General features: G+C 39.0%; 1 protein-coding gene across 1 annotated transcript in view; it reads right to left on the bottom strand.

Annotated features, from left to right (window-relative positions):
- The window catches only part of MAP4 (microtubule associated protein 4), a 151,994-nt gene that overhangs the window by 39,513 nt on the left and 97,471 nt on the right, over positions 1-15,010 (bottom strand). Inside the window, 5 exon segments of the mRNA XM_070776772.1 lie at positions 1,531-1,650; positions 2,374-3,429; positions 4,026-4,160; positions 6,597-6,710; positions 9,150-9,272. Of these exon segments, the coding sequence (XP_070632873.1) occupies positions 1,531-1,650; positions 2,374-3,429; positions 4,026-4,160; positions 6,597-6,710; positions 9,150-9,272 (1,548 nt within the window).

Genomic DNA, 15,010 nt, shown 5'->3' with positions numbered 1-15,010 from the left:
CCTCTTTTGCTCCCATTGATTAACTGAATGAAATACATATGATTTTACAATTCTAATAGTCTGTCACCAAAATTATACTACTTATCAATATTATACCAATTACTTGGGAAACAGACCAGAAGAACAGAACTATACTACTTTAAGAAAAAAAAAAGAAAGGGAAAAAAAGAAGAAAAACAAAAGTTACTGAATTAGTCTTTTGACCAGAGAAACAGCCACACTATTTCAGAACCAGAGCCTCCTACTTTGAAAGACAAATGTGTTAAATTTCAATGTTCTGTTGCTAAAGGTACTTCCCAAAAGACAGAGATATATACATAATGAAAATAGAGTGATGAATTAGAACAATTAGGGTGAGCATCCTTGGAAAAGTTTCAGGAAGTCAGCTAGTACCACCTCTGGCCTCTTAGTTAATGAATGAAGTATGGATCCAAGATCCTGGAAAGAGACTCAGTGAGAGCAGACTAGGACAGCTCTTGCCAAGTCTGATGCAATGAATGACTTCAAAGAATATGAAAATACTTAAAACAGTGACTTTTGTTCTTGTCTTTATCCCTCCAATGTCCTCCAAATCCTACCATTTACTTAATATACCTCAGGCCAATTATTGTTTTTCTTGAAAACTGCTAGGCTTTAGCAATTCACAGCATCATTTAACTTGGCTATTAATCCACAGCTATTTGGTGCTCTCTCTTATACTATTTAATTCAATTGTTATATACATCTTTGATTGCAGAGTTCATGCCTGGGAACTTATGTCTTAGCATGACATGTGCACAAGGACTTGAGAAATCCTTAATGGTATGCTAAATCACTAAAACAACATTTTAAAAGTCATATATTTATTTACTTGGTGCTAGCCAGTGTTCAAAGCAGTAGAGATTCCAAGTGAACTAAGTCTTGGTCCCTGCCCCCAAGTGCATGTTCTAACCACAGTCACAGAACAGTAGACAAAGAATCACTAAGTTGATAAAGTTGATAATCACGTGTACAGGCTTCTGGCTTAGCATCAAAACCGTGTGAAGCTCACTGAATAATTCAACTTTCAAGTTAGCAAGTATTTTAGGCTCCTTAGTGTATTTAAGAATTTGTTACATTCTGGAAACTTGTTAAAATGCATCTTATGACAAAGGCCTGAGGAGGAGCCGACGATCCTGCATTTCTAATAAGCCCCTAGGTAATGGCTGAAGCTGTTGGGCCATGGAGCCAACTGTAACTAGCACGGAGTGACAGAACACGTGACCAATTCATTCATCTTAGAACTGAGTTAACTGCATATAAGGAAACTAAATAACCTGCCTAAGGCAACACAGGATATAACAGTAAATGGCTGTCTTGGATGAGTTGTCTTAGGTTGATGCACTGATAATTTTAAAATATCTAACAAGATGACTCTGCCTAATCAACACAAGATCTGGTTAAGTGGTCCTGATGACTACCACCTTATAACCAGGAACAATGTCTTCTAACACCTTCTCGTCTTTCCCAGTTTAAGTGGTTTCAAAGAGGCCACTTTGTTTCCTGACTTACCTGAAGTCTCTGAAGGAAGCTCAGAAGTTTGACTAGATGGTTTCTTTTGCTCTAGTTCTTCTAACACAGAATCCTCATCTGTTGGCAAGCTGTGCTTTTGGCCCATGGCCACGACTGCTTCTAAAGGTAAAAGTCAAAACACAAAGATTTCAGAAAAGCACTGATTCAGCTACCTCTCCACCTTGCAGAAATTGGAAATGGGAACAGTTTTTGAGGAATGAGGGATGCTCCTATGAGGGCAGAGAGAACTGGAGTGGTAGTTTGAAGGGGGAGGGCAAGGGGGATTGGGATGGTTGGTTTCTTTTTTTTTTTTTTACATAAGGGAAAAATAACAACTGTTTTTATGTTGGTAGGAAAGATCCAATATAAAGCAGGGTGGGCGGGGGGAGTGGCAGAAATTGGTGAGAGACAGGAAGAGAGAGAATGGCCAGGGCAATGTGCACAAGGAGACAAGGTGGGATTTAGTTTAAGACAAAGATGCTGGCTCTGATGACTAGGAGCAAGGACCGTTTGCTGATGGCAACAAGAGGGAAGGCAGAGTCTAAGATAAAGAAACAGGTAGTAAGATACATGAGCAAGTGGAATTCTGTGAAAGTTCTCTTTAATTACTTCAATCTTCAATTATCTATAAGGAAAACAGGAAGATGAGTGAGAAAAAGGATGGAGAAGGGGCTGGCGGCCGGAGGAGGGTGAAGGTGAGAAAAACTGTCTAGGGGAGCAGGAATGTGTGTAGACTTGCAAAGTACAGTGGGACTGTCTTCATTCTCCCTAGCATGATGCTCGGGCCTCACTCTTCTGGAGACTACATGGACAGAAATACCGCAAGTAAACGTAAGCCCATACCTGGTGAAGTCATGAGAGGTACAGCTGACTGTCCCTCATCCTGGAGAGATTTTAACTGGGAATCCTCACTTGTTGCTTCCTGGGTCTGTGCAGTTTCCATGTCCTTAACAGGAACTGGTACCACCTCTGCTTCTGAGAATTTGGCCAGAGCCGCATTGTTGGCCAGGTTCACCTCCGTTTCAGGGGGCTGAGCAACATCCTTTGCCAGGGTCACCTCTGTTTCTGGGGGCAGAGCCACATTCCTGCCCAGGGCCATCTCTGTTGCTGGAAGTGAAACCGTATCCTTGCCCAGGGTCACCTCTATTTCTTGACGTGGAGCCACGTCCTTGGCCAGGGTCGTCTCTATTCCTGGGGATGGAGCCATGTCTTTGACTGGCACGATGACTTCTGTTTCTGGAGGTGCAGCCATGTCCTTGTCTAGAATGGCCTCTGTTTCTGGGGGTAGTCCCATTTCCCTGCTCAGGGCCACCTCTGTTTCTGAGGACAGGCCTATCTCTTTGGCTGAGCGTATTTCTGTGGATGACACAATGTCCTCATCCAGGGGTGCCTCTATCTCTGAGAGTGATGCTGCTACCTTAACGGGGGTCATCTCTTGGTCTGTAGGTGGGACTGTGCCCTCAGCTGAGGCCAAATCCATTGTAACAGGTGGAATGCTCTCTGTTTCTTTGAATAGTAGTATGTCCTGGGCTGCGGATACCTCTGTTTCTGTGGACAGTGCCAGGTCCTCGTCCAAAGACACATCTGTTTCTGTGGGCAATATGGCATCCTTAACTGCGGTTTCCTCTGTTTGTACAGGCAGTACCACATCCTTGACTAAGGCCATATCTGATTCGATGGATGATTCCACGTCCTTGACCAGTGCCTCATCTGGTTTGGTAGGTGATTCCATGTCTTTAGCCAATGCCACCCCTGTCTCTGTGGCTGGCACCACATCTTTAGCCAGGACCATCTCTGCTTCTCGAGATGGCGCCATGTCAGCCGCCTGCAGTTTCATCATCATCTCCAATGCTTCTGCTCTCTCTTCTCCTGATGCCATTTCTACTTTCTCAGCTGGCTCTAAGGGAAATAAGTTGGACACTTAGGATCCATCATTGCCTGCTCATAGCTCTTCACTCAAAACTTACGTTTTTAGGCCATGAGAGATCTGGCTTTTGTGACCATAACGTCCTAAACATAACTAAAAAGCTGTCCATTAATGCATTTGTTGCTACTCTTCAACAGTTTCAATATTTAGAAGAATAAAATATTGGCAGAACATATAGTGGAGGAGGAAAGGCAAAGGAGAGAAAAAAAACACAGGTCAAAAAAACCCAAAAACACACACCAACAGGTACACAATTAGTGGCAGGTACACAATTAGTGGCAGGAAGGGAACCTGTGGATGTCAAGAAACGCCCCCACCTCTGAGTTCTAAATCTGCACTGAATTACACGGACCGTCTTTGCCCTCTAACCCTGATTGTATTTCAACTACAACTTAATTCCTCCAGCTGTGAAGTCAGTACTTTAAAAACATTTAAAAGTTTAAAAAGTTTAAAAACATTTGTGACAGTGGTGAAAATTTTATCCATGCTGCAAGCAAAAGGCTAAAAACTATATGATGATTACTGATACTGTAACTATTAAGTGCAAAGAAGGAGTCTAATAATGTACCTGCTGTTGGCTGCAGAGGCTGTGGAACGGCCTCGGGGGAAGTGAAGGATTCCAAGTGTGCAGGGTTGGGGGCTTCTGCAGACCACCCCTGAGGAACAACAGCTGCAGGAGCAAATGTGTCGCAGGGTAACATACCTAATAGTAACACAGAAATCCATTTTTGAAACTCAGTCAACATTGAGGAAAAAGCACATTTGATATCTGAAATCAGTTTATACACTGCCATAAAGACATAGGTCAACAGGAACAATGAGAAACAAAGCAGGAAAGTTTAAAAGTAAAAATCGCTGACATGTGTAAGGTTTGGCTAACTGTTAGGCTGTCACACCACTAATCAACATTGACTGGCCACCTACAGTGTTTTGCAAAGATTCAAAAATTACAATTTTGTGAAAATGATTTGTAAATTATTAAGAACTAGACAGATTTAAAGTATTATTATTATGCTGTCCTCTGCCAGACATAATATCACACGGGATTTAATATCACCGGGTCCTTGCCATCAGGATTACAATTTAGCTAGAGAGGCAAAAGACACATATATCAAATAAGGAAAACTGTGTTGTATGGACTAAATGGTATTAGAGTTTACAAACAAATATGAAGAAGACCAGAATAGTCACAGAAGGTTTCAGAGGAGAAACAAGAATAAGAAGAGAGGAGAGAGAAGTTAATTTCAGGAATGGAGATACCATTGAGCAAAGAAAAGAATGAAGATGCCAAAAGCACATGAATGTTTCTTGGACTATGAGATCAGTCTGATTTAAATAGGTCTTGTAAACCAGAGAGGTCAAACAAGATTAGAACAAACAACAGAAGAAGGATCTGGAAAACCAGATAAATCAAGAGCAAAAAACCCCCAAAGGACAGGGGCATGCTATCTTAAGGTATTAACCATGAAAATGAGATAAGAATAAAGAACAAGGAGTCAGAGTGATCAGGCATATTCAGAAATAATTTTAAAAGGGAGCAGGATTCTGACAGGTGACTACTGAGATACTCTAGGTATGAAGAGATAGGGGCATTCATTAGGGTAAAGCAGAGAGAGAATAAAGGAAGAGAAGAAAGATGCTGTAAAGAGAGAAGTCAATGCAACTAAATGACTCCCTAGCTAGTGAGCTGAAAAAAAAAAAAAAAAAAAAACAGGAGTCAAAGCCAAAATCAACTCAGGAGATTAGACGACAGCATCAAAGTCAATTTATTCAACATCCTTCTTCCAAGAGATCATCAGGCCACAGGAAAGCACAAGTGAAACATATTACTACTAGTCAGGATCTTTACCAAAAACAAAATTATAAACATAATTTGAAGTGGGACTTACTGATGATGGGTAATGAAGGACACCAGAACATGTCACCCTCAGATACACCACTTTGACATAAAAATTTTGAGCTGAAGGCATTCAAGCAAACAGCAAACCCAGAAAAAGCTACTGCCTTTCTGACTAAAGGCAGGATATAAATGTTCCTTTCACTGGCAAGAGATGCTCATCAGGCCAGAGAGGGCACCAGAGGAATCTGCCAACAAACCTGACTCCATTAGTTTCCTCCCACATATTTACCCTCCCACAGTACGACTCTTGGAAGTGTAAAATTGCTTCATTTTTCCTGTCATTTCTCTACAAGTTTATTATTCTTTCTTGAGGATGTTACACAAACTGAATTTCTAAGCTACCACTTTGAGTTGCTTTCTTCCCATGTGATATATGTTGCATGCCTATCTGTCCATGGGGATTCTCCAGGCAAGAATACTGGAGTGGGTTGCCATGCCCTCCTTCAGGGGATCCTCCCAACCCAGGGATTGAACCCAGCTCTCCCGCATTACAGGTGGATTCTTTACCATCTGAGCCACCAGGGAAGCCCAAATTACTTGCTTTTTTCTTTGATAAATCTTTTTATTAAACTCAACTGAACACCAAAGATGAGTAGAAGTAAAGCTTTGCCTGCCCTACAGTTCCTTGGCCACATTCATGTTAAGCTATATAAAACCAGGAATGAGGATACTACTAATTGAGAACTAAGATCTGTTTAACGTTTTACTATGTACCAGATACTACGTGGTGTACTTTTACATAATTTTATTTAATCATCACCACATCTTTAAGGTTAGAACTAATGGTGGCTCCATTTTATAAAGAAATCAAACTTTAGGGAGGATATAACTTTCTTAAAAAGTCCACGAACTAATAAAATGTGGAGACAGAAGCTGGCCCTACGATACAGAGTTCAAGATTCTCCCATAAGAGGAGGTAAGCAGCCTCTGAGCAGCTCAACTGTGAATTTTTATGACTAAAACTCTGTCCCTGGAATTTTCCTGGCAAGAATACTGGAGTGGGTTGCCATTTCTTTCTCCAGTGGATCTTCCTGACCCAGGGATTGGACCTGGATCTCCCGCACTGCAGGCAGATTCTTTACTTACTGAACCATCAGGAAAGCCCAATTTAGAAACAGCCTTGTGACAGACAGAGTCCCTAAACATGACTTTCCCTAGTGGTTCACTTCAAATGTGATGAATGAAAGGCCACATTAATTGCTTGAAATTCAGAAATAAATCCAGTTAGAGAAGTCATACCATAAGTGTCTTTCAGGGGATCATTTTGTTCTACAAATGCTGAAGTATTGGTTGTTCCACTGGGGAAAAAGAGCGAATCTTCTAGGCCGTCATCATGGTGCATCTTAAAGGGATCTGGAATAAAGAAGGAATTTAAAACTCATTTCCAGAACACAACTAGAAAGATTAGCATTTATTATTGAATGAATATTCAATATTATTGAATATTGTGTGTTGTCAACAGTGTGCTAAATAAGATAATACGTGACTGAACATGCCAGGGAATCAAATATTCACTAATTAACTTTCACAGTTAAAATTACAAAATCTCATATTCTCTAATATTTGATTATCTAAATCAGTCAGGCAACAAATACACAAAACTGAAAGTACAAATCATGCTTGAGTCTATACTAGGAGGTGAGAGTACAAATATAACTAAACTTTCAATATGTATTTACAGAGCAGACATTCATTCTAGGTTATTAAAAAAAAAAGTAAAAAGGACATTTTCACCTCCTGTGAACATCATGAAGAAAACTGCATTTCAAAAGCTGTCTGAATGAGACAAGGTGAACAGCTGGCATCTGAAGAGAATGAACTCTATACTCAGGAGCTGGCATGAGTGAAGGCACTGAAAACATTAGGTAAACTCTACCTTCTTACAAAAAAAGAGCAAAGCCACTCAGGCCAAGCAAGAATTCTGCTCTCTAAGGAGGCCATCTCAAAATGCAACATACATCTGAGTTACCCCAGAAAGCCAGGGGTAAAAGATTGCTAGGACCTAAGACATGCATTTCTATTCTCAGTGAATGCTAATTCTGTACTTCCACTGTCAGAGGCGGCTGCACTGAAGTCTAGGCCTTAAATTAGCAACAAAAATAACTGTTGCATGGTTCGCGTATTAGGAGAGGAAGACTGCCAAATCACATGTAAAAATCAAAGATTTCTATGAAATTCTGTCATTTATTCATCACTATTTTGTCGTTCAGTTGCTCAGTCACATCCCACTTTTTGCGACCCCATGAACTGCAGCACACCAGGCCTCCCTGTCCTTCACTATTTCTCAGACTTGCTCAAACTCATGTCCATTGAGTTGGGGATGTCATCCAATCATCTCATCCCCTGTGGCCCCCTTCTCCTCTTGCTCTCAACCTTTCTGGGCATCAGGGTCTTCTCCAGTGACTCGGCTCTTTGCATCAGGTGGCCAATATATTTTACTGGGTGTGTATGATATGCAGACCCTGAACACTCTAAAAATCCTAAGATGTATAAAAATAAGAGTTGAAAACATTTAGCAGATGGATATACTTTAGTTCATATTTAAGCTGAGAACTAAAGATGGGGGGGAGATGAAGAGCCTTCTTTTTCTACATTCCCTCCCCTTAGTGATCTCATCCAATCTCACAGTTCACAGGTAAATATACAGAGACACAAAGTTAGTTAGTGGTAGCTTAGGGCTAGGATGGATAGGAGGTAGGCAGTGAGATCTAAGGAGTACTGAGTTTCTTTAGGAGGTATATAAATATACTAACATCCACCTAATTGTATACTTTGAATGGGTGAATTGTATGGTATGTGAATTATATCTCAATAAGGCTTCTTTTAAAATTACACATATCCAGGGTAACCAATGACTGGAGAGTGGTACAGAACATCAAGTACTAGATGATCTGGAACCAGTTATGAGCACCTTACTTCCCTGGTGGCTCGGACGGTAAAGCGTCTGCCTACAATGTGGGAGACCGGGGTTCGATCTCTGGGTCAGGAAGATCTCCTGGAGAAGGAAATGGCAACCCACTCCAGCATTCTCGCCTGGAAAATCCCATGGACAGAGGAGCCTCTTAGGCTGCAATCCATGGGGTCGCAAAGAGTCAGACATGACTGAGTGACTTCACTTCACTTCACGAGCACCTCATAAGTTAGATAACAAAACAGAAACCATATAGTATAAGTAGAAACAAATACCGTGAGCTCTCAACTTGACTGCTCTGACGTGGAGGTATCAATGCCACTGCTTTGAGGTCCTTATGCAGCCCACCCCTCCTGCCACTTCTAGCTCTAGGCAACAACAGATATGTTTTTTTTTCTCTATATAAATTAGTTTTAATTTTATAGAAACTGGGTATAAGTTTTCATTTCTCTTTTGTCAAATGAGGACAATATATATTTGTCAGAGTTAGGTAATAAATGTAGAGAGAACGTATATTGAGGCTCTAGCACTGTGCCTGGGACAAACAGGCATTCCACAAATGGTGTCCTTATTACTATAATTCTCTACAGAAGAATTAAAGTTCTAGGGTACAACTGATCATTTAGTCCTCAATGAAGATGAATTTCAGTTAATTTAGTCAAAACAGGTTTTGAAGGGGAGAGAACAAAGGGGCACTTGCCTCAGAGGAAGGGATAAATAGAGAGGAGAAAGGTCAACTAAATGTCCAGAGGAAACCATTATACCTGGGTTGTGCTTTACGAGCAATATTTAGGCTGAAAATGTTTTATCTGAGTGGTGACTGGAGGCTTTTCATGTTTAAGTTATTATATTCAGCAGTCACAAGCAAGTCTTGTACTTACCAGTCTGGATAGGATTTACCATGTGCTCAGGTTCAAAGCAAAAGTTTGTATTTTCTGGCCAGTTCTGGCTGTTCTGATATCCCTGGTAGGCCATCTTCTCTTCAAGGAATTCAGATGGAAACCCTTCAAACAGAAACAGGAAACCAAAGTTATAAGCTACCACTGTTGACATTTGATTGTTTCTATTTCTGTCTTTTGTAAATAAAACTACTATGAACATTCAAGTACAGGTTTTCATGTAGACATATGTAAGATTTTATAGAATTATTTAGCTTAGTTCTCAAATAACAAAAACACAAATGTAATAGCATGGCCCCATTCTGAATTATTAAGGAGAAATCAACCATAAGATGATAAAGAGAAAACAAGATTTTTCTGATGCCCTGAGGTTGATGATAGGACTCCATTTGTAACTGACTCAACAGATTGTAAGCAACAGCCTCAAAACTTGGCTCTTTGGCTGTCTTCGAGAATAGTTTTTCTTTCCCCCACTTTTCTATTAGTAAATATTCTAGTAAATCTGCAAAGGTTAAACCACAGGAGGGACAGAAGGAGGGATAAAGGGAGGGAGACAGAGTAAACAAGCAAGCAAAGGGTTGGGTATTAGTATAGATTAAGCGCTAGACTCTGCTCTACTGAAAGCTAACCATGCAAACACAGGACAGCCTTTTTATTTCTCCCCGTCTCAGTAATGACCTCTAAGGATACTTGTCATTTTATCAATAATTTTACACTACACAGGAAAGTATTAGCATTTCAATCTTTGAATTATGGCCTACTTAGAGAAGGTACACTCACCATCTCTTATTTCAAAGTTAATAAAGTCAATCTGCTTAGGGCTTTAACACAACAAATGCTTCCCACAGAATAAGAATCAAAGTGTTGGGTGCTAACTAATACTGTTCCTCATCCACTGAAATGAACTCCTGCCAGGCTTATTTCCCTTGACTCCAACAGGAAAGCGGGTTAGTCCCCTCAAGCCCGTGCTTCTTGCCCCTGTGCCTTTGCTCACGTGATCTACCTGTCTGAAATGTTCCCTCTTGTACCAACATCCCAAGGCCAGGACCCAGGTCAGAGCTTCCACAGAGCCTCTCTTCAGATTTTAATGCTCATTTTCCTTTACTAAGCTCTTTCAACATTTGTTGTTGTTCCTAGCAAACAATTTAGCCCTTAACCACGTATTTTTTTTATTAGCCTTTATTAAAAAAAAAAAAACAACTTAAACCTAGATAGCATATTAAAAAGCAGAGACATTACTTTGCCAACAAAGCTCCGTCTAGTCAAGGCTATGGTTTTTCCAGTGGTCATGTATGGATGTGAGAGTTGGACTGTGAAGAAGGCTGAGCGCCAAAGAATTGATGCTTTTGAACTGTGGTGTTGGAGAAGACTCTTGAGAGTCCCTTGGACTGCAAGGAGATCCAACCAGTCCATCCTAAAGGAGATCAGTCCTGGGTGTTCACTGGAAGAACTGATGTTGAAGCTGAAACTCCAGTACTTTGGCCACCTCATGCGAAGAGTTGACTCATTGGAAAGGACTCTGATGCTGGGAAGGGTTGGGGGCAGGAGGAGAAGGGGAAGACAGAGGATGAGATGGCTGAATGGCATCACTGACTCCATGGACATGAGTCTGAGTGACCTCCGGGAGTTGGTGATGGACAGGGAGGCCTGGTGTGCTGTGATTCATGGAGTCGCAAAGAGTCGGACACAACTGACCGACTCAACTGAACTGAAACCTTTTAAGTATTCTATGTTCATCATGTAAAAATCCATTATTTAACATGTGTTAATCTTATTTCCCCAAATCATTAATATGTGTTCTTTAAAAAGTAAAAAGTATGCTTTTATCACTTTATTTCTTCATAATGTTTAGCTCAGTGCATGGCACAGAATTGTGCTCAAAAAACAAGGTGCTATCAAAATTACCACAAGGGTCATTATTCTAGACTGGATGATTTAACAAATTCATATATATCAACCTTCTTGGAAAACGATTTATATTTAATATGAAAAGCATAAGAAACCCAAGAAGCATTTAAACGACAGTCTATCATTTCTAAAATAAACTTTAAAAGGCTATGATTCTGCTTAAATTTCTTACCCTTTGAGAAATAAAGCAGTTGTTAATCAGTGAAGTGGGGACAGTTTGCTCACATATTCTGTAGAAGAATAAACACCTCTGGTAATCTCCCCTCTGTGCTGGTGACGCAGCCCAGCCTGGAAGCAATGTTCAGAATAGCCTCTGGCCAACAGTGTTATTAATGAGCATTTTTGACACAGGCTCTCTCCCACATTTTCATTCAGTGTTACTGACCTAGATTTCCTTTTTATAACTCCAAAGTATAAGCAGGAAAACTCCCTTGCAGGAACAACAGCCTTCAGAATAAATGTGTGTGTGTGTGTGTGTGTGTGTGTGTGTGTGTGTGTGTGTGTTTAAAGCATAATTGCAATCTACTTAGTCTATTTCAGACAAAGAATGAAATATTAAATTTAAAATAAAAAGTAATTTACTTAATACAATGGAAAAAACCCTAGATACTTTGGTTCTCCTATAAACGTAGAATGGGGGGAAAAAAGGCCAGTTTCTATTTCTATGAAATTGGAAGCATTTTACAGAAAAGGCAAATGGCTAGATATTTAAAGTGTCAATTAATCTAGTAATATCTGTATCTCTATATATCAAAGCCAGAATAATTGTATCAGATAAGAGCCATTCAAAGTGCAACACGGACCAATAGATCTTAATTAAAAAAAGTTCATTGATATGGTTTCAGATTCCACAATGCAAGTAACCTTTAAGAAACGACCACTTCTCCAATTATGATGTCAAATCAAAGAAAAATATCTAGTTACCTGAGGAAAAAACTATCAAAATACCCTTTATCTTAACTTACATATATATATATATATATATATATATATATATATATATGTGAAATGGATTTCCTTCTTATAGTTCAACTCAAACAACATATTGTGACATACTGAATTGTAGCTGTCTTTTATTAAACCAGACAGTTCACCAGAAATTTAGATACACCACCAGCCTTCTTACTCAACATTTTTTTTTTTTTTAAGTATACTCATTAAAAATGTTAACCTTGGGCAGGGTACCTTGGGCAGGTAACATATTAATGTTAATATATCATATATTTTAATATAAATTATAATTAATATAAATAAGTCATATTTATTGCTGCTGTTTTAAAAAAATGTTTCTAAAGTCTTCATTTTAATATCTAATTTATAAATATTGATAGATAAAACCCATTATATAAAAAAAAGTTCTTTGGGTCCTTAATAATTTTGTAAATAGCTTTACTGAGGTACACCAAACATACAATAAGCTCCACATATTTAAAGTGTATAATTTGATAAACCTTGACTATGTATGCCATCACCACAAGAGAACATCCTCAAAAGTTTCCCAATTTTTAAACATGAAAACTGGTCTTGTTGCCAAAAAGCTTGAGAGCTGATGCCTTAAGAGTATTTAGACATATTCTCCCTCTGGAGAATTCTGCTATTTATCTGGAGAGTCAAGTAAAAAAGATACAGAAGCAAAAAAGAGCATGGACTGGGGCAGAAGACTAAGGTACTAATCTAGCTCGATCCAAAGAGTTAACTCATTTAATTCCTTCAAACTTCAATATTTTCACCTGTACCATCAAAGCATTGTACCAATACCTGGTATCTAAGCTCCCTTCCCTTACAAAAGTCTGTTAGTCTACACCCTACGCTTCTATGTACTACACTGTAGGCTCATATTTACTATCATCCTTCTAGCCCCCTCCCCCAACACCCCTCCTCTTCTCTCCCGAGTCAAGAAGTCCAAGACTAAGTTCAGGCTTCACCACATTTTTGTGATAGAAATTTAACCATCTGAGGAATGGGAATACATATAATAAACTATCTCATTATCTCATTAAGCACTAAACTCTATGATGATGTTTAAAGTACATGGAAAATTAAGAAAATTAATGCTGGCAAGAGGGTTTCATAGATAAGATGGGGGAAATCTAGGAATATATATTTTCAATGGCTGTTGACACTTTAAGTAACACATATGAGAATGTCTTAGATTATTATCACAAAGATAAAACAAAATTGGCTAGGGAAATAATGTGTATATTCATACATATATTGATTATAGAATGATAAAGCAATTGTGGCAAAATGTTACTGATTGGTGAACCTGGAAAAACATATGAAAGTTCTTTGTTTTATTTGTTCTATTCTTTCATTGTATATCTGTAATTATTTCAAAATAAAAACTGAAGTACTTCTAGTTCTATTTTCTAAAAATAGAAACAAGTGACAGAAGAAAACTCTTCTCAGATTTTCCACCAATTCCACTTTTTTATAATAAAATAGCTTTAAATGCTCATATCCAACTATATTAGGATGTCCTTCTACTCTGCACTAAACAGGCAAAGACTTCATTAACCTTCCTGATTTGAATGATATATGGCCACCCCTAAATTGTTGGAGATGTTTTTAAAAGACTTCTAGAGTTCTAATACTATTTGAAAACACCAAAGCACTGAAGGTCTCAAGAAGAAAGAGAGATTGACTTTGAGTTAACAGATTCTTTTTGGTTTGCCAGCATGCTTGTCTTAGAAATTTACTAACAAAAAAACAGAAACAAAAAACACAGTATGCTCATTTTGCTTCAATCTGTGCCCCTCCCAGAATGGGCACAGGTGAAGGCTGCCACCATAAGGCCACAATACACCCTAAGTTAGCAACAGTTGAGCTATAAACACTACAGTGTTTTCAGCTGTTCCTTTTACTTGCCATGACACTCGATTTACTACCATCCTGAATGTACACCATTCCTATAAAAATGTTTCTACACGAGATCCTTTTTCATTCTCTAAAAGGTTGTTTCTGTACTCTCCTCGCCAGCATCCTCCATCTCATACAAACTCTTACTTTATAGAAAACAGTATTCTTCCACTGACCTTGCCTCTATTCCAAACTTATCTACACGAGTCCATCATTACTTCTTTCCTTCCTATTTGTGAGAGAGGTATGATCCTCCACCTTCACTTTTTTTTTTAATTTGGAAAAAAAAAAAAAACAACACAAAAACCTGTCAAACTAGAGAATATAAGAAATGCACATCATTCTCCTTTCCAAGGACAGCATTCGTGCAAGTACTCCATTCATCGTCTTTCCCTGTATCATCTACTGCTCCAACCTCCTAGACTTGGTCTCTTATTTCTTCTCTCCTCCTGTTATAAGCACAATAAATCTCTACCATCTTTAAAACACAAGCAAAATTCAAACTGTATTAAAGAATATTTCCTATAGAATTATGGATTAAAAGGAATTTAGATTCTACTTTGAACAAGCCAACAGTAAAAAACAAATGAGAAAATTTGGGAAATATTGGTGAACTGAATACTAACTGGACATCTGACATTATGAAATAGGGTGTGAATGCGTGTGTGTTGAGCTTTAAGCCAACTTTTTCACTCTCCTCTTTCACTTTCATCAAGAGGCTCTTTAGTTCTTCTTCACTTTCTGCTGTAAGGGTGGTGTCACCTGCATATTTGAAATTACTGATATTTCTCTCAGCAATCTTGATTCCAGCTTGTGCTTCTTCCAGCCCAGCGTTTCTCATGATGTACTCTGCATATAAGTTAAATAAGCAGGGTGACAATAGACAGCCTTGACGTACTCCTTTCCCAATCTGGAACCAGTCTGTTCTGTTTAAAACTCAACATTCAAAAAACTAAGATCATGGCATCTGGTCCCATGACTTCATGGCAAATAGATGGGGAAGCAATGAAAACACTGACAGACTTTATTTTGGGAGGCTCCAAAATCACTGCAGATGGTGACTGCAGCCATGAAAT

The sequence above is a fragment of the Bos indicus genome, chromosome 22, assembly GCF_029378745.1.
Source record: "Bos indicus isolate NIAB-ARS_2022 breed Sahiwal x Tharparkar chromosome 22, NIAB-ARS_B.indTharparkar_mat_pri_1.0, whole genome shotgun sequence".
In the NCBI taxonomy this organism is placed as follows: Eukaryota; Metazoa; Chordata; class Mammalia; order Artiodactyla; family Bovidae; genus Bos; species Bos indicus.
The sequence above is the reverse complement of the archived record's forward strand: the minus strand, read 5'-3'. Positions and strand labels throughout refer to the sequence as shown.